The 20691-nt window shown below is 39.5% G+C and overlaps 1 protein-coding gene across 1 annotated transcript in view; it reads right to left on the bottom strand.

The window, feature by feature from the left end:
- The window catches only part of rgs3a (regulator of G protein signaling 3a), a 105805-nt gene that overhangs the window by 16160 nt on the left and 68954 nt on the right, over positions 1–20691 (bottom strand). The window contains 1 exon segment of the mRNA XM_073477451.1: positions 560–630. Within this exon segment, the coding sequence (XP_073333552.1) occupies positions 560–630 (71 nt within the window).

The raw sequence follows: 20691 nt of genomic DNA, 5'->3' as shown, positions 1-20691 counted from the left end.
ACATCTGTCAACATGTGCAGGTATCGCAAAAACTGTGAAAATGGCCAAAAAGGGAAAAACTGTTTGTAATGTTAACGCATTAACGTCCATAAGTTAACATAAATGAAATTACCCAAAATAGAGAGGAAAGTTTTTAAATATATGTCCTAAATAATCTAATCACATCCATAATAACACATTGTCAGAATAAGTCTCAGATAACCCCTCATGTCCTGAAACAGGTCATTCACTGTTAGTTTGGACACGAGGAGAGACATCTGTTTAAAATAATGGATGTTAAAGCAGGGTGTGAAATCTTACCCTTTGACTTTGATTAAATTAGCATGAATATAAAGGAAGAGCTGATGACTAAACACTGAAAACACATTGAGAACCTCTGTTGGGTCGTCTCTCCTTGCCATTCCTCCTCCGTATCACACACAAATAATGAATTATCTTGTTATTCTGGAGTAAAAAACCATGCCATTCCTTGTTCACAACTTTCAAAAAGAGCATACGGTGATGGTGAAAATAAACATCAGAAAGCAAACGTAACAAGCTGTTTCATCTGAGTACTTACAGGTTCTTGGATTTCTTCTTCTTTGTTCCTTCGGGTCCGACCTCGCAGCTACAGGGGGATCCGGAGCTCAGCTGAGGGGAGATGAAGGAGAGCACACACTGCATCATCCACCATCCACAAGGAAAGAGGGCCTTGTGGCCTCATGCAGACACTGAAGCTAGCTGTTACTAGCACCAACTGGCTAAGTTGGCTAGTCAGCTAGTGAGTCCTCGGTGTGTCCAGTTAGGCTAGACTGAGAATAAGCCAGTCCACGAAGTGATCCATAACTGCAGTCCACGGTGTAAATCCCTTAAGGCAAAGAACGCTCTCAGAGGTGTGTGTCTGTATCTTGCTGAATAAATCTGAGTGTATGTGATGTGATGGTGTTTGTAAACAATATGTGTCTGGGTATAACAAAGTGAGGAGATTCTGTGAGAGTGAGAGAGCGTGAAAGACTACGACTGTTGTTTCTGTTGGCCTCCAACTGTGCCCTAGGTTTGAAGTGCTGAGCCAAGACCCCCGGTTTCACATTACACTTTCTGCCAACCCTCCACTTTGATTGGCTCAGAGGAAAAGGGAAGTTGCCTCAGGGTGGGGAAGGGGTCAATCTCCACTAATCTGATGACTTGAAGCTGCCCCATTGTGTGTGTGTGTGTGTGTGTGAGGGAGGCTCTAAATAATGAGCCATTGTATTACAGGAACCCACAGTTAAATCTGAGCTAGATACTGGCCACAGCTGGTAACACATGGTGTGTGTTTTCTATCTTCGTGGGACCCAATTTGAGTTTTTCGACCTTCAGAGCGAGGACGCTTTTGGCAACTTGCGGACATTTCTGGCTGGCCTTCACTTCTTCAAGGTGCTGTTTTGAGGTTAAAGTGACACTCTACCCCAAAACACTCAAGTTTAAGCTGTCTGTAAAGTTTGTAGTTTTCTCACTGAGGGAGAACAGCAGCTTGAATTTTTATCAAATATCTCAACAAACCCCCAAAAGCCCAAAGGTCTCAGCTTCTGCCAGTAGTAACATAATCCATATTTACTTTCTTTTCTTCTGCCATAAACACGTTTTACCACTGGAATCCACAGTGACAGCCTGACTTCAAGCTGACCACAGCTGTTGTTCTCCATCAGCGAGGAAGCCACAAACTTTTTACAGTTACCCTTCAAGCAGGCCCACTGCAGGTGTGAGCGTTGGGTCAAAAGGTTAATTTTGTGTAGAGTGCCCTTTTAAAGAAATAGCTTGACATTTTAGGTATAACCTTCTACCATTTGTAAACTGTGTGTGTCTTGCTGATGCTTGTTTAGTGTAAGAAGTGATCAATGGTGTAGCTCCTCCCCCATTAGAAGAGTTCATATCACTGGGATCCGATAATGGGAGGACATCTAGGATGAGGTGTGGTTGTTATTAATGTAGCGTTTTAATGTTTTGAAATCTTATTGTTGTTGGTGGTATGGCTGATGTTGTTGTATAGTGTGTTTTTTAATACTGTAGTGTTAATTTTCTTTACAGAAAAATTGTCTCTTTGTCGTGCCCAGGGACTACAGATGAGAATTAGGACTATTACTCTATTTAAACAACAACATTTAGCCCCATGAGCAAACATTTCCCCTCACCATGCATCCATCTACGCTGAGCCACACTACATATACGAGCAGCCCAACTTAACTTTAGCATTTTTACTGAACCTGGTCAACACATCACCCATGTTAAGCCTTTTTTTAAGTGACCAACAACTGCAGAGAACACAGAAAAACAGGAAGGGTAATATGTTTAGCCATTAGATGAAATTGCTCTATGAGACATAAATTGTAAAACGTTACTGCAATTCTGTCTTGGTTATGAATTCTTTCATCATTCATTATTTGTATTAAATAAAATATTGACCGTGTTTATGACCATGCTTCACCTGCTGCCTTCTCAAATGCTGACACCATTTTCAAGTCACTGGAGGATGAAGGAACAGATCAATACCATTTGACTTATGGAAACCAACTCCTTACTAAAAAGCTCGGCAATCATTATCCTACCCGCAGCATATACTACAAAGCAATTTTTAAATTACCTTCCGCTTAAAGGTTTTGGACACGGCTGTCATTACAATTCTTAAAAATGATCATCTAAAATTAGATTTTTAAGACTCTCTGCCACATCCTTCTCTTTCATAACTCCTCTCTCCAACTGAGACTTACATTGTCATTATAGGAAGTGTACACTGATGCACTCAACGCTTTATGACTAAACTCACAGTTGATTGTGAAAGGTGATTGAGCGTGTGTTTTGTAAGAGCTGTCTAAAAATAAGTACGAGCTAAGAGCAGGAACAAAATATTTTGAAGAGCTGCTGTTTGATGGGTACAAAGTCCTGTTGAACTGTACAGTTTGTGTGTGTGTGAGTAACAGGTTTGTTATCCCTGTGTATTTGCACAAAAATGCTAATGTTTTGTAGAAAATGCTTGACATTTTCATAGGTTAGTGATATTCTGGTGATGTTTGGCGATGATTATTAGTTGGAATTAAGTCATTAATAGACTTTAAGATTAGAATACTGCATCAGATCCTCTTAAACCTAGATTATAGAGTTTATATATTCTCAGGCCACAATAAAATATTTGATATTTATCTATCCTAAATCACCCTTCTAAAAACAGCTGCAAACACAGGTCATGAAAGACTAAAAATCTAATCAGTAATCTGAGAGGGAACAGCACAACAGGGGAGTCCCAGTCTCTGTGGAGCTGTCAGCCAGGCTTTCCCCAGAAACCACCGAAAACAACTGGAAAACGACACACACTTTGCCCTCACCAGAGGCATTTGTCCTGAAGTAGTCCCCTAGGATGGAATTATTCAGGGGTATCAGGAGAACAAATCATGGCGTGCAGTGATTGCAGATCAGAGGTGGATTTTCCACATGATGGGTCAGCATTTGTTCAAGGAGCTGTCTGCATGTAAGGGCTGGGTGCACATTCACATGAGACTGCTATGCTCCAGCTGAATGAGATTCACATTGAAACACACATGGTGACATGTGTCTGCCCTCTTCTTACAATTAGCATTAGCAAGTGGTTAGTTGGTTAACTTTTTAGAATCATAATGTGAAACACGCAAGACACACATACTACTGACTGCATGTGCAGAGGTATTAAAAGAACAAAGTGGATGGCATCCAAGCAGGAGCAGTGAGAAAGCTGTGGGCTATGATTCAAATCTCATGTCTGCGTTCGACAGCAGAACCACAAATTAAGAGACATGACTGAATCTCGTCAATGGGAAGTCGGTTTGAGGTGTACAAAAAAAAGCACCCCGATTTCATACAGAATCAAAATGGCCTTCCATCTTCCATTTAATTCCCATTTATAAAAGGGTAAACTCTAAAGGGAACATTGCTTTATGTAAGATGGGTCATTATGGACTTCAACAAATTACTTCCTGCCAAAAAGACCATATTTTCACTAAAGTTTTGTTTCCACTGCACTGTACGACTCTGCTTGACTCGAATCGACTCACTTTTGCAGATAGTACCACTTCAATGTAGGCAGGATGCTTTCACTGATTGTCATATAACACCGGCTGAAACTGTCATGACATCATCTTTTATGTGACACTAACACACATGACCAGTGGAGAATATCCTTTTCTTTTGAGATCCTAATTGACAGTCAAACACAGGAATGTCTGCACTTCGCGGTCACAATTTGCAGTCAGTTTGCAGGATGTCTGTGTTTTATAAGTGACTTTTCTAGTGGCCATTCTCTTGGACCAATCAGTGTTTTTGAGTGTTTTCACCCAACCACCAAGTGTAGTATCAGCTCAGCTTGTTTGGAACCTTGCCAGAGGTGATACCAAAAAAGATACCAAGCACCAGGTACTATCCACAACTTTTGACAATGGAAAATCCAAAAAGAGCCAGTCAAGCAGAGTCGAGCCACGCAGTACCATGCGGTAAGGCCAGAAGAATCATTTTGTGTCACATTAATCTTACTTTCAAGGATCTATTTCTACATGACTATCTGATTACTTAGAGTTTTTTGACTTACACTGCATTTTATTGTAAGGACTGTATGTACAGTTAAGTAGTTTTGAGTTAAAATAACAAAATCTTACAGCTTTACAGCATTATTCTCAGGTTTCTGTTTCAATTTTTCTCTGTTCTTTCTGGCAGCAAGACCCCACCCGGGCCCCCACACACAAAAGAGACTTAGACACACACACACACGTACAAACACACACACTCAGATTGCCTGGCAATGGCCAGTGAGGCATAAAAAAGTCTTAGTCTTTTCTAAAAATAACCCTGGTGTGCGTGTGCGTGCGCAAGCTTATGTAGACTGCACACATGCCTCACTGAAGACAGTAAGAAAACACAGAATCTGCCAAAGACCACACGACACTATCGCCCCCTGAGGCATGGGATACAGATGCTGACACGCTGTTAACGGTTGCAGGATGGCTGTGCAGATGCACAGATAAAGGTTTAACCTTGCTGCATGTGTGTCCTGCACGTGTCTTTATAGCCAGTTCTATAGCGCTACAGTATGCATCTTTACATGCATGCACGTGTGAAGGTAAATGTATGGGCAAACACGTTTCTGTATTTAAAGTAACTTTAAACCATTAATGGAAACATTTAATGACACATATGCACATGGCCTGGGAACATGTATGTTTAGTCAAAGTCTGGGAAGAAAGCTTGGAACACCAAGTGGCTGTTTTTCCCTGATAGGACACGGCAAATCTGTCTGTCTTTGTCTCAATAAACTGCACATTCTTTAATTGTGCTCTGCACTAACAAACACATTGCAGGAACAATATTCTCAACACGTCTCTGAAACATTCTTGACCCAGTCAGCCCAGACTCCCAAATCCTCCAACAACCTAAAACCCCAGAGGTGGAGAAATGAATCTTGGTCTTTGTGTATTTATACTTCTTCCCCCCAGTTCAACCCCTGCTGCTTTTCTTCATCAGACCTCCTCCCGGCTGCTTCCTTCCTTTTCATTTCTTCTTTTATTTAAAAACAAATCGACAAGCTGGCGTCTGAACAATGTCATGGGGACCCAGACAATATCCCACTCCATTTAGTACAGCCTTGGATTGGTGCTACATTAGACTCTAGTTTCCTGACATTGTGTGGCTCTGTTGCAGTGTGTGTGTGTGTGTGTCATACCCATTTTAGGGCATCATGACCCTACTACTGCCTTTGATTTCAGGCAGTTTTGATGCTGATAAGCTTTGAAATGACCACAGGTTTTAACAGTAACCACAGAATTACTATACAGCTACTGAAATATTAGAGTATCGTTAGACTGTTGTAGCCTTCTAAATCTCAATCGATACTTTAACTTTGGCTGAATGAGAGTGGTTGCATCTATTGGTCATGCAGTCACTAATCAAAGAAAATAAAAGACCTAAGAACTAGGATTAATGATAATGAATGTGATTTAACCATTATGTTTTGAGAAATAATTTTTTTTTTTTTTAAATGTGAGAAAGCAGAGAGAAACATTTGTTGGCCAAGGCTTTTCTTCTTGTATCTTCTTTCACTTTCTATTACAAAAGGAAGGAAATTGAGTGCACAACAGACTTAACCAAAGTCAGATGTTTATCAGGATGTGGAATCTGTAAAGTGTGCAAATAGAAGAGGAAATTATTCCCATGATTGTCTCCATGTGACCTACCAAACAGACTGCACTATCTTAAATCAGTGGATGATATCTGGAATTCAAAGGAAAGTGGGTCATACGCTATTTGGAATCCTGTTTACCATCAACCTTCTTCTCAATCCTCAATAATCTGACAATGAACGCGCTAAACAACAATAGATTAGTTTGGCCCGGGATGAGATGCGAATCACAGTCACAGTCAGTTATCACTCACAGTTTTGCGTGAGAGTGTGAGACACGTTAGCAGCTTATTAGACTGCAGCATCCAACAGAGCAGACTGTTTTATATAACAACTAAAAGATGAAAGAGAATCCATATTAGGGCTGTGTTTGTTACGCTTCTCAGAGGATCAACTCAGTCCTAACTGGCCCAGAACTGTCAGTGATGTGTGTCAATTTTTGGTATTTGCATTTAACTCTGAATATTTGAAACGGCTTCAATACCCCGTGGTATCGAACAGGGTATCAAAAGTCAATATTTTTCAAGGCATTGTATCGAAGACAGAAATTCCAGTATTTTGACAACACTAATTTCATGAAAGAGAAAATTATTCTTATCTACTCTAGGACTCGCAAGACCTATAGGGCTGTCCTAATGAGCTCCTAACAGGTGGCCTTCTTATATTGACATTAAATAATGGCTTTTCCAGTGTGAAACCCGAAGTCAACAGCAAGTTCTTTTAACCTACAAACTGAGTGAAGTTAAGTCACGTACAAAATGTAGTGCAAGTTAGGTTATGGAGGTACGTATGTTTTCCTAAACCTAACCAAGTAGTTTTTTTTGTATAAAATTAACCAAAAATGTTACAATGCACACCCATGTTGTTTTGGGAACAATTTTATATGTCCTGTTTGGGAGATGCTGACAATCGACCTATTCTGTTGGTATGAGGATGTGTTGTAACTAAGAAGAGAAATTAAAAATAAAATTCATTCAATTTCACAGCGATGAGTGTTGTCAATAACACTGAAATCTGAAACTTTACTCTATAAACGAAAGTAAAGCTCATTCTCAAGATGTACTCTGAAGCAGAAGTATTTTTAATCTTAGTTTTACTTCCCAGGAGTGAGATTAAGATAAATACAGGCCCTGTGGGAAAGTGATCCCAAAAACACATGGTTCCAGAACAGTTTGGTTGTAGTTCTTCAATCTGGGCAAAAACATGCCAATTTTTAATGTACTTGCAAAAGTAAACCAAGCAAATAACTGAACACAGCTTGCTTTCATGATGATAATCTTAGTCATCTCTGGCCTCTGATATGTGTCTGTACTTCCTTGAAGATCTGGCAAGAGAGACTGGGTTTTCTCTCTCGCTCTCTCTTTAAAGGGGGAATTTTAGGAACAATGGAGCCTTTATAAGAAGCAAAAATACAGAATATAAGATCTACAGAAAGAAGATTTAATAAAGGCACAAACTGATGTTTAAACACAGAGGCATGGGAGACACATCGCAAAACCAAATGCTGAACTCAGTGGGGGAGTTTGAAGGAGCATCAAGGGATGTAATCCATATATGGAGCTAATGTCTACTGAATTTTTAATGAGGCTCTGATGAGGGTTCACAAAGTGTTTTAATAAAAATAAACATTCAGTATTTTTTTCTGACAGCTCTTCCTCTGTTTTATAAAAGCCTCGCGAAAACATTCCTGACATGTTTTGCCTCTATAATTCTCTTTGATGTGTAATTACATAACTGCCTTAATGTCATGTTTTGTTAGGCTTTCTTCTTCATTGTTTCAATTTATGTCACAGGAAATATTTGTCCAACTTCCTATACAAATAAAAGGAAATTTTTGGGTAAAATAAACTTGCGGTCGTGGCTGAGGGAGTGTGATGGTTGTGTGTGTGTGAGAGAGAGAAAGGGAGCTTGTGTAATTGGATGGCAGCTGCTAACACACACTCACACACAAAACACACACATCAAGTACAATGGCCCAACCACAATGCTCAGTAATATCTGAACTCAGTGACAGACAGACAGGATACTGAGTCATTCCTACTTAAACTACATAATGAAAGCAGATACAAATGGTGCATTGTCTGCACGTTTGTGTATCTGTGTGTGTGTGTTTATGTGGGTGGGTGTGTGTGTGTGTGTGTGCCTCCTGTTATTCAGCACTACTCAGGAGATGGCTGCTTCCTGCATAAGTACTTCCCATGTCACAGGATGTTAATGAACAATGCTCGTTACAACGTCACTTCTCGGAGCTGACTCTGAAAAGCTGTCAGGTTACACGGTCCTAGAACTGGTGCGATCTATTAAAATCGTTATTGACATTTTCTGACCAGCGGGTGACCTTTCTGCTTGGAATTTTAATGGCTGCAGCCTCACAGTTCTTTCCAAAGCTGGCAGTTATGCACAGACTGTCCGTCAGGAGCACCGATGGGCCAATGATTACCAATTGGCTGAAGCCACAATGAGGCGAACCATGAATGTATATTATGTTATTATGCTACATTGGCTACATAAATGATATTATTTGTTTTAGTAGCTTAATGACAGTTGTGATTTTTTCTGCTGCAGCTGGACTCTGAAGCTTCCCACTCGCATGAGGCTATTAGAAAAGATGATGGATTTGAGGCAGAAACAGTAACAAAATATTAGTAAGACATGCTCCTCAGGTCAGTTTCTACATGAAAGTTGTTATTTCTAAATATCAGACCACTTTTTGAACTCCAGGTGCATGATAACCCATCTTATCATGCCTCCATCCCTCTTGCTACAGTGTCTAATAGCTAAACAGATGAGAACAAAGGTATGCTGCCCTTGTACGGTTGAGACAGTTGAGAGATTAGGTTGGGAGTTATTATTTCAGAATCTGAATGTTGTCTTTATTACAGCTGCACAGCCATTGTTCACACACTAATTACTGTAATGCATCACTGTCTTAGAAGAAAGAACTATTACAGTGGTCAAGCTGGATTTAATTTGCTGTCAAAGTGTGTTCTTTTGTATTTTGCTGTTATGCAGATATGACGCAGTTCACTATTTTCTATCCACAGGTCATTACCTTTTGTTACTTAGGCCCAATCCCAATACACTCGTTGACGCTACAACTTAGCCCTTCCCCTCAATTATGCATGTTCACATTTAGGGGTTGGATGTCCCAATTCTTGTAAGGATAGAGGGGTAGGGTGAAGTGTTAGGGCCTCCAAATGGCTGTTTTTAAGAGGCACACTTCCGACCCAAGGTTATGAGTGAATTATTGATCGTTTCAATGTATAATATCCTTTTCTTTATAACAAGAATAAAATAATCGCTACTGGTTTGATTATGTCTCGGTAGCTAACTGGCTAGCTAGCTAACGTTACATTGTTGTTGCTGACTTGTGCATGACAATTTATTTTGATGTATTTCAATGTTGCATTCCCCCTTTTGATCGTCTTAAATTTAACTTAAGTCCAGTATGTCCAGTCCAATTAATACAGACTGGCTGGGTTGCTAATGTTTGCCTATAATGCACTGCTAGTGGCCAGGTCATTTTATTTGATGACTTCATTGATAGCGTGAAGTTGTGAACGAACTGCGAGCATCCACGCTTATCTATCTCCATCAGATAAGTTATGATAATACAAAGAGAAAGAGAAATTATCACAGCTGAAGACGGCATATTGGAAATGTCCCGAAGCGCCTGTTTACAGAAATAGGGGGTTTCATAGGGGGAATGTTCAACTACTACCCCTTGTAACTTTGTTCTGATGGGCAAGGGGGCACTCGAAATATGAGGTGTAGGGGTAAAAACTGGAAATGGGATTGAGCCTTAGTTGTACCTCTGGTCAACTGCTCATTATTCTCATAATGCAAAATGTGCACTGCATCACTGCAAATGCTTAATGTCAGCACTGCTTTTGAACATTTATGTGAGTGACGTTCATCACACTGTCACACTATCTTGATGTTGCAACAAGGAGCTGGTTGCCAATCCCTCTACAAATTCCACTCCAGTAGATCTACAGCACAGTACTCAGTAACACCTTGAGAAAGATAATTCTAATATCTACTTTCAGAGGTAAGGCGCTGCCATGTGCGAGTGCTACTAGGTGCCAATTATCAGCTGTGGGAATTCTATTCAAGGCCAAAATGAAGATCTGGTTTCCACTCAAGCAAAAATGATTTCAAGGAAAGCAGCATGTCAGGATGAGATGTATTGCAGGCGGGAGGGAAGGGAGGAATGCTGCAAATGAGATTCCAACCCTGGCAGCCGGGGAACAGTGTGGGTCACACACACACGCACACGCACGCACACACACACACACACACACACACACACACACACACACACACACACACACACTCACTCATGTAAAGGCCATGCTTCACCTTCCAGTGGAAGTAAACAACAGATAGCAGTCATGGAATATGTGACTTTACTGTTGGCCTCTATCTGTGGCGTGACAGACAAGATTAAAGCATCTGTTGCCTGTGCCTTTTTCTTCGAAGTGAAGCTGGAGTCCAAGTTACAAGGCTCATTGAATTTGTTATATAATGCAAAGCCATTAGTTCTCAGCGTTTTTAAAAAGGTACATTTTGTTGTCATGGCGTCATTCATTTCCATGTGCGTAGAATCCATTAAAAAGTATACTGATGCATAAATAAAAAGATGGCTGAAAGCGAATTATACACATCAGTGCTTATAAATTATGAACTGCTGTGGTGGAGTTACACCCAAAAGTCCTTCTCCTGGTGTATTTTTATGTTTTCTAATATATAATTTCAGCTTCCTGACAAAAAAACGGGCTTGTGTGCTTGTTTTATTATCAGTTGTTAAGTGAATTAAATGTCCCGAACAAAAAGATTAAAAGTTCAGTTGCTCACACTGGATCAAAAACCAGAACTCCAGGAATTTGATTTTGAAGAAGAAGTGTCTCAAAAGCATTTAAAAAATAAGTGTTTTTCCTGTCTGATGTCGTCGACTTTGGCAATGACAACACATGCAGATGCAGCGGCCATTAGCTCATTCAAATTTTGCGATATTTTGGTCTTTTTAAACTGTAATTTTTCCGGCTTTATTGCCGAAACACCTAATGGCTGGTGGAATCAAGCTGATAGATGACAGCAAACTTCAGTGTCCTGCAGAAAAAGGTCAATAAAATGTTTTATTTAAACCCCCTCTTGGTGAGATAGTTGATTTTTGAGTCTCAATCCCAAGTCGTCAAATACTGACGCTGAAAAAAACATCTATTTGACAACCAGGAGCTTTAATAATGCACACCTTATTCTAACACCATGGAGTGAATTTGCCTCCAGTACCTCCAGCGCTGATTGTTTCCTTGACTCTGTTCTGATCCTTCGAGGACAGCATGTGTGCACCCATCATCCCAGCAGCGTTCACCCTGCCTCCTGCCTCCTGTGGAGCGTGTGTGTGATTGTGTGTGTCTTGTTTGTGCATGTGTCTAGGCTTCAAACCTTGCCAGGGTTGCGTGCTGATGTGGATCAAATAGCTGGCATGCAGATAAAGTACACCAAGTTCTTGTTATCTCACTGTATGTACCATTTTAATGCCAGGGACAGAACACACCGGCACTAGGACAAAAAGTTATTTTCATCAAATTTTCATCTTGAGTGACTATCAAGAGCAGGTCCTCTGTTAAAGAGGACAACATTTGAACTGTTTTTGTAATTATTGCAAAGAACATTAGTGCTATATCATATAATAAACATTTTATTCTAACACTTGAATTACTGAGTTAGTACATAGGACATAGAGATAGAACATAGAACATAGAGATATTGAGTGACATAATTTAGTGTTGTGAAAGAAAAGATAACACAGTGGACACTCGTGTATCTGTCTGACCTCCTCAGCAAAGCAAAAGCTTTGAGCAGGTCAGACAGTGTGATCATTAAGACAGCAAGAATTCAGGTCAGGATTCGTCACATCAGTCTCTGCATTCCAAATATCTCTACGTGTTTGCACAGTTTTGGCATAAATGATACTAAAACCGTGTTTGAGGTGGATGACAGTCTTTGGTCATGGTGGAAATAGATAATTATCTAATCAAACCTCAATATAAGACAATTCTCTTCTGTTCAAGAACATTATGATGGTCAAAAGAATTTCCACTAAGTATTGCCAATTGTTTCAAATCTCATTGCATATCAGTCTACTCTGGGAAAGGGATCTCTCCTGTTCTGCCCATATGAAAGATGTTTCCATTTCAAAGTGCATAATTTGTTGTCATCTTTACGCCCTAACTTTGAACACTTGTGATAAAACGACAGAGGAGTGTGTGCATGTGAATGTAGATACGAGAAACCATCTATTGACGTTTACAAAACTGATTCCCGATTCAGCCAAAATACTGCTATGGCAACCAGCGAATTAAACACCTCCATTCAAACACACACGAGACACAATTATAAAACAAGGGGCCTTCTGGATCCTCTCTTGGATTAGCTGCACGTCAGGAGGGGGCTTTGTTGTACCACTTACAGCTTCTAAAGTCCTGTCGCTTAATGATATAACTGCACACACTGTAGGGCACTAAGGTGGGTGGAAAGCTGACATAGGTCCAGTGACTCAGTGCCATGACATCAGGCCATCACTTCTAATGAAAGTAAGACATCGTCAAAGCCCTAAACAGCTTGCTTATGGTAACTGTTGTATATGTCTCCAGGTTGGTTTCCCATTATCCTACGTTGCATGTGATGTGTGTTTGCGTTATTGTATTAGTCATGTTCATTGCTCAGTCAAACCAGCTGATCCTAAATTAAACAATGCCCAGGCTTTGGCTGGCTGGATTGTATTGTAAGGTGTTTATGATACATTGTCCTCCTATATGTAGATCATTCGTGAGGAACAACCCCTGCTGTTACCTTGTCGCTAATTTTGTCAGTACTGTCAGCAAGTGTCACGCATACAAGCAATCTCTCACCACATGGGTAAAGTTACAAGTACTGAGCCAGAGACCTCTGTGTGCTGACATTCAATGTTTGACTTGTTCTATTTTGCTCGACTTCCTCTGTTCAAATGGGAACAAATAATCTTTTTTAGAATCAGTTTCAAAGGAAGCTTTCATATCCCTGATTCCAATGTATTATAGCACTATCAGAGTTAATGGATGGAAACAGCATGTTCCCACACTCCTTCACACACAGTTCACAGCAGCAACTATCCAGGTAGCTCATTAGTGAAAGGGTAAAAGTCCACATGGAGCTACTGAGTGTTTTAAGAGTGTGTGAGAGAGAGAGAAAACGGGTATACAGGCCGTGTTTTTTGGCCATGCGGGAGCTTTCTTGGTGAAGAAGGATTAGCGTGGGAAGCTGTGAACTCTCATGAGGTCGAAAGAAGATACTAAGTTCAGTAAGACAAATAGCTTTCATTCTAGGAGAAAATAGCAAGTGTATCACTGCAAATGTTTGACTCATAACCTATATGGGCAGTTAAAGTTTTCAACCCTGTAATTACACTATGGATAAACATTAAAGGTTTAATTTAATTTACTTCATATTACTTTAAATCAATTTAAATACAAGGATGGCAGTACAAGACTATATATATAAAGCAAAAGATTGCATAATAGCTAATTGCTAACACATGCTCCCACATTTGACTTCACACTTTGTTTTGGCAGTGTTTTGGCTTTATATAATAATATTAAGAAGAAGATATTTTATTTGACAGTCAAAGTCATATTAAAATGTCTCTATCTGGACTGAGTGGAAGTGAGAACTCCTCCCAAAAGAGGATTATGTCTTATCACAGTTACACAACTAGCAATAGATTTTCCCCTTCCTGTCATTGTGGCTGGCTATCTATGAAGCCAGAATATCTAATGTACTTGTCTCAGTTTGTCAGAATACTCCATCCCATCCCAGAAAGATGTGTATATTTAGTAAACAAGATGAAAACAAAAACACAAACACAACTGTTGCTAAACGCCTTCCCTGTACAATTATTTTCCAATAGCAAACGTAAGTAGGCACGACAGGCCTGTCGAGAATTCACCACGTGTTGACGCGTTAAGCATGGAGCTTGAGTAAGAACGACACTTTATATCAGAGGAGTTCGAAGGGTTGTCTCTTTTTTATAGCCTCTCCCATTTTTATAGCCTGGCATAGTATTTTTTTCCAAAGCTAAGGAGAACATAACAAACCATCATCATTATTTTGTTGGACTGTAGACAGGAACTTTCAGGGTGTGAAGTTCGTCTGTCTGGTCTTCATGTGCAACTCCAGACAAAACACATTACCTAACATAGTGATACGTTGTCAAACGCTTGTCCTCATCCTCAAAGTCTTTTTCTCTTGTAAAAGTAAAACAAACAAAGCACAAATCTAGCATGTGCCTGGCTTGCTCCAAGTATGAATATCTATAGTAAGCATCTAAATGTATTAAAGGTGCACTATGTAGTTTTGGAAAAGAAATTCAAACTAATATTACTATATTTGATAAGGTAATATTGAAGGTCCAATTTGTAAGAATCCTCAACTTTTTAAATACTGACGCTTGATGATGGTGCAATCCCAAAGCTGGGAACGAGACTCAAAAATCAACGTTCTTACAAATTTAATACAAACTCAGATATTTATTCATTTATTTCATGTATTTCCACAACTGAATAACAAGCCATCCTCAGAGGAAGACGGTCCAAAGCGCACTGTTTTAAGCTATAAAGGTAGCATCTTTGAGTCGTCCTGCTAATTTAAACAAGTATGAAATTGTGTTGTAATCTTTTCCTTTATTCAGTTTACAACTAGTATAACATATAATCATGTGTTAATCTATAATTTTAATATAATACCAGGGCTAACAGGATCTATCCGGCAATAAAAGAATAATGCTGTACTTTTAGTTCCATGTCTTCTACATGGAACATTAACTGGTGAGGATTCTGACTTAAAGCTTTAGCCTCAGTCTTTAAGAATAATATTAGCCTATGTGGTTTAGAAAAAAAGTGAGTTGGAAACATTAAAAAGTCAATTCAAGATGGCATTACCCACCAATTCACAGTGTAAACATATGCTAATTAGCTAATGCTATATCTAACTAGCTACAGCTGATAATGATCTGCCAGTGACCACTAACATTTCAGCAAAACAGCTGAAAATTGTTGGTGAGGAATTAGATGCCTGCTTTAATCGAACTGCAAATAAATTGTTTAAGGGTCAATTTCTTTGATTTAGCTCACAATGTCGATTAATGGCAATAAGTTGGACAATGTGTGTGTGTGTGTGTGTGTGTGTGTGTGTGTGTGTGTGTGTGTCTGTGTGTGTCTGTGTGGTTTAATAGTGCCATTACTTCTTATAATGTGTCACGACATGGAGCCAGGGTTGTAAATAACGAGAATGGAGGAGAGTTGGGTGGAATCATGGAAAGAAAATGTGAGACGACCATGTGGTTGTGTAATGTGTCTCGGTTATGTCAGAGATTTACTAAGGATATGTGTAGATGCATAGATGGGTGGGTAGTTAGATAGATGGATATATTGCAATTATATTGTAAACTGTAAAAAAAAAACAAAAAAAAAACACTCAGTTCATTCACATTTTTGTCAATAGATGCTTAGCTGGCTGGACAGTTTGTTGACTGTCCTGAAAGCTTGTTCCGTCTGCTCAGTAAATATTTACACGTTACTCATTCAGCATTTCACTGGACATATTGAGCCTGCCTGCGTCTCACATAGGTTTGAACCCTGGCAGACCTCATGTCTGTTCCAGACCACCTACTGTACAGTTAAACAGTTTGTCTTCTATACAATCACATTCAGTGTGTCACTGTGCTGTCACAGAATACCTACTGATTCTGATGCACACTTTGGCCCTTAAGGCAAATTTGTGGAATCCATTTTGTGTCATATTTGGACAAAACAACACTTGAAAGGATGAGACCAGCTCTCATCTTTATTTTTAAATAATTTCCATGAACCTCTTGTTCAGTTAATTCAGTAAAAACATACTATTATTAGCTCTGGTCACACGCACTGACCCATGTGAGGTACGCATCTCAGTCTTGATATCAACAAGTGCTGTGCCTCTCTCACACTATAACCTTTCAGCTGAGGTTAGCTAAACTAGGAACATGCACATTAGGGCCTGGGGACTGATGAGAGGTCAGCACTAATAGCTTTGTCTTGGATGACCGCTGAGAGTCTAGACATGCGGCTGAGGTTCTTGAAGATGACTGAACAGTACACAAAGTTTACAAATATTTTTCTGCGTGGGCCCAAAATAGGATGTTTAGGTTCCTGTAACTGTTTATCCAGCTTATCACAGTGCAGCGGACATTTTAGTGGAGTTCCAGGAAATTGAAGACACTTTATACTCTGAAGGTACATGACTAAATTTCCGATCTAAATTTCGGTAGACACGTGACAACATATTGTTTGTATTAATGTGGGTTCTATTTGATATCTGATCTTATGGATTTAACCTAGAGGACAAACGTGATCACTTAGATTAGATAAAGCTGCACGTACTGTTTGCCAAGTATGAGATCAGCCTGTTTAATTTTTAACAATACAGCATCATTTGCAGTGTTTTCCTGTAGTTCTCACAGAAGCCTGAATCATGCATTGAGCTTTCCTCTACATTACTCTTTTTTATGACCAGACTGAAGCAGCAATATTTAATTTACATTAGAACATTAATTTAGTTGTGCAGTAGCCTACAGGTCTGTTTCAGTCAGACATCAGATGGGCTGATTGTGTACGCGAGTGCACCAACATTAAATGGAAATTGCCTGTGTTGAATTTTGAATGCTGTTCGAGCCAAACGAGATTTTTCCTCCATCTTGTTAAATATAAAAACTTTATGAACCATAGATATTATTCACATGGCAACCATTTTACCCTGACATCATGCTCAGGGAAGGTTGGGATGCTGGGATGATGTTCTGCTGCTGTTTTCTACGTTGCAAGTCCGTATAAACATAGGGAATCTGACAAAGTGTTATCATTTCACCATTTCCCAATTGATCAGCAACTGATAAGATGATGTATCGTGACAATCTGGAGGGACTTTAGGCCATATTTCAAGGTAAAACAACCTATTTGATAATATTTAATGTCTTACTTCTATACTGTATCATAGAATGGATAGAGGAGTTTAATGTAAAAGTAATTAGTGGTAAAAGCAAATCATCTTCTGTCTGAACAATTTGGTTTAGGTCTGCAACAAAACTTCCCGAAACTCCCTTCTTGAGAAGTGCAAGTCAGTCTTCAGAAATGTACCTTGTTGAGAGTACCCCCCGCCCGTTTTTGCAACCATTCTTACTCATTTGTGGGAGTTCGTTCCAACATACCAACTCTAATTATCTTTCTGAGTATGTCTGTTTGTGTTTGTGTGTGCGTTTGCGTATGTACAGGCATCACCCCCCTGTCAGCACACCTGTTTTCCAGTACAAATGCATGCTAACCTATTTTAATTCTGCACTAGGCACCCATGTGTATCCTTGACACAACGCAGGAATGTAAGCCATCACACAGCCATCAGTAAACACATTCAAATTGTTTCCCCCCCCAACGTCTAGAAAGACAGCTGATATTTATCCAGATTTCAAACAAACATGCAGACCCCATAAACAAAATGTTTGGCCTGCTGAAGCCAAAAGCACTTGGGTCAGAGCCACACGTGTGTGTTGCAACAGCATGTGAGTGGATGCAACACATTCACAAACTGAAACGAGATGATGGATAGTGCAATGTCTGGAAAAACAGGGCGGATTTGAGGGCTTGGACAGCGAGATGAGACTTTAATTTAACGGTCTGATTGGAAAGAACATACAGCGGTTTCGTCTTATATGGGTGTTTATGGCATGTCTGTCATCGCCTTGTGATGAAGATTTTTCAGTCTCTGAAGTTCAATGAGGCTACAGACTGTAACAGACCAGTGGAGTTACTTCTCTCATTCCAAATTTCCATTCTTGATACTAACTAAATATTTTAATGGTACTATTATGCAAATAGTTCTTTGTTGACCTTTATAGTCCAGCCACAGCTCTATAGCTCATTTCTTCTTTAACTACTGATGTTCTCTATTATTTGGAAGAGGTTTTACACAGACCATTAAGAGCAGCTCTTCAACAAGGTGGCAAATGATATCCTGTTGAATGTCAGTGCACCTGAGAGCTCTGTGTTTCGTCACCATTTGATGAGTAGCCTGCGCTTCCGTATTGGACTGAGCCTAGTGTCAGCATTGGTAACTGGGTCTAGTCAAACTTGACTAATAGAAAGTTTCCTATGTGAATTGCTGACTGTCTGTTCCATTAGGCTAAATATCCATGTGGTGTACCACAAGAATAATTCTTGGACCAACTCTCTTTTAACCTCCCTCTAGGTCCCAAACAATATGTGCAATGCAATAACAAAACTTATAAGTCATATCTCTTAATGTTGTTTTTTCTAAAGGTACTTTTGTGGTTAGTCAAATACTGATATAACAGATATTGGACGGTGCAGACACATCAAACTAATTTTCTCATTTGACTGTGTGTGTCTTGCTCTCATTTTTAGTTAACTTAAGTTTTCTTGGGTTAAGGAATCACCTAGGACTTTGTTTTGGAAAGTGACACATAAACCAGATTTGATTCAGCAGGTTTGGACAGGAAGGACTAACACAGCGTCTCTTAAGAGGTAGTCAAGAAAAAATCTCTTAGTCAGACAAACTGACATTATTTCTCTTGACCTGCTCTCTGACTGTCTCTGGTTCTCCTCGCGTTGATGACAGGGCCACTAAAGACATCAAGTGAGAGGAAAAGGTGCAGAGCGGAAAGAAAGACAGGACCAGAGTCGGTGCTCGTTAAAGGGCAAGTAAACACTGCCTGGCAGGAGAAGAGAGAGGTGACAGAAAGAGAGAGACAGGGAAGAGGGGTGCAGGGGCTTCACATTGTGAAATGAAAAGCAGTAGATTCTTACTGTATCTTGTTCCCTTCTCTCTTTCACGCGCTTACTCGTGTACTGTATGCACCACACAAACAGTACTGTGAAACTCTATGATCAGCCTTGATTCCCCACTGTATCATTTTCAGCGAAAAGCTTTAAGTGAACACACGTGTCCGTAAAAAGTCTCATATTTCATAGTAACAGATGTTGTATGGATTTGAAGTGAAAACAATGTCAAACCTTTGAGCACACAATCCAAGAGTCCAAAATACTTCTAAAATAAAGGAAAACATGCCTGTGCTATATATAAGTTCACCTCAAAATGAAAGTTCAGTCGTTATCTACTCACCCTTATACTGATAGAAAGTCAGTTGAAGTTTCGTTTATTTTACAGTGCAGCGGACATTTATTTTTTGGCAAAACAGTGTTGCAGCATTCTCCTAAAGAACTGAAGTAGATGGGGACTTGTTTTAAGACGTAAAAAAAGCAACCAAAAAAATAAAATAAAATGGCTCCATACAGCTAATACTGTGTAATACAAGTCTCCAGGAGGCCAGAGATTCCAACTTGATTTGAAAAGGCAATATTCAAACCCTCGGTCGAGCTCTTGCACGCACTTCAGACAGGGTGTGCGTTAACACTTTCAGCCGCTACAGTAAAAATTACAAAAAAATGGATGTAAATTCCGTCTTTTCAAATCAATTTTGGATCTCAGGACTTAGAGAGACATGGATTACACTAAACGAGCTGTATGGAGAAATTTTATGTTTTTTTTTCAGTTGTTCATTTACATTTTATAACAAGTCCCCATCCACTTCAGTTGTTTAGGAGAATGCTGCAACACTCCAGAAATGTTTTGTGGACTATGAGACTTCACCTGACTTTCCATCAGCATGGGGGTGACTAAAATTTCATTTTTGAGTGAACTTATCCTTTAATGCGAGCATAAATTGCTGTGTTTTTTGCAAATGTGATGTTAATTTGGCATATAGTTTGTTGCATTTTTGCATGGAAACTATGGCTTACTTTATTATCAATAAAACATCCATAAAAACACAATAAATAATTAAAAAAAAAGGAATTGTGTCAAATTTTCCAAAAGCCTTAAAACCATCTTTTAAGAATGGACATCAATGAATTTACCGTTAATTGTCATTTAACCTTCATTTTCCAGACTGGAATACTGAAAATGAGCTTTGAAAACTTTGAAGATGCCATGAAATAAAGACATACTCTCATTCTGCACCTTGAGATGTCACATGATTTATGAATTGAAGGAGGGGGGGTGACAGATTATTTTAAATAATGGAAACACAAGCCTCAAAGGGGCTGTGTCCATGACGCCAATAGGTAGTAAAATTACCCTTGAATCTGCCAAGATAAATAGGCTGCAGCTCTGTCTGCTGCATTCCTCCTCTGCACAGCTCAACACACACTGCCATTTAAGGCTACCAAGTGTGCTGACAGACTCGAGGAAAGAGAGGCAGATAAAAAGGAGCGGCGCTTCTGATATTCTGCAATGACAGAGTGTGCACTTGATCACCTTTGTCATTTGTGTATCATTAAGTCTATGGGATATCTGAGCAGCTCTGACATCACTGTCATGATCTGTCACTCTTAGATTTTCTCTCCCTTTGTCTTTTTGAGAAAGAGTCATTGCCAAATGCATACTGA

Source organism: Pagrus major, chromosome 12 (assembly GCF_040436345.1).
Source record: "Pagrus major chromosome 12, Pma_NU_1.0".
NCBI classification, from domain to species: Eukaryota; Metazoa; Chordata; class Actinopteri; order Spariformes; family Sparidae; genus Pagrus; species Pagrus major.
This window is presented reverse-complemented; position numbering and strand designations above follow the sequence as displayed.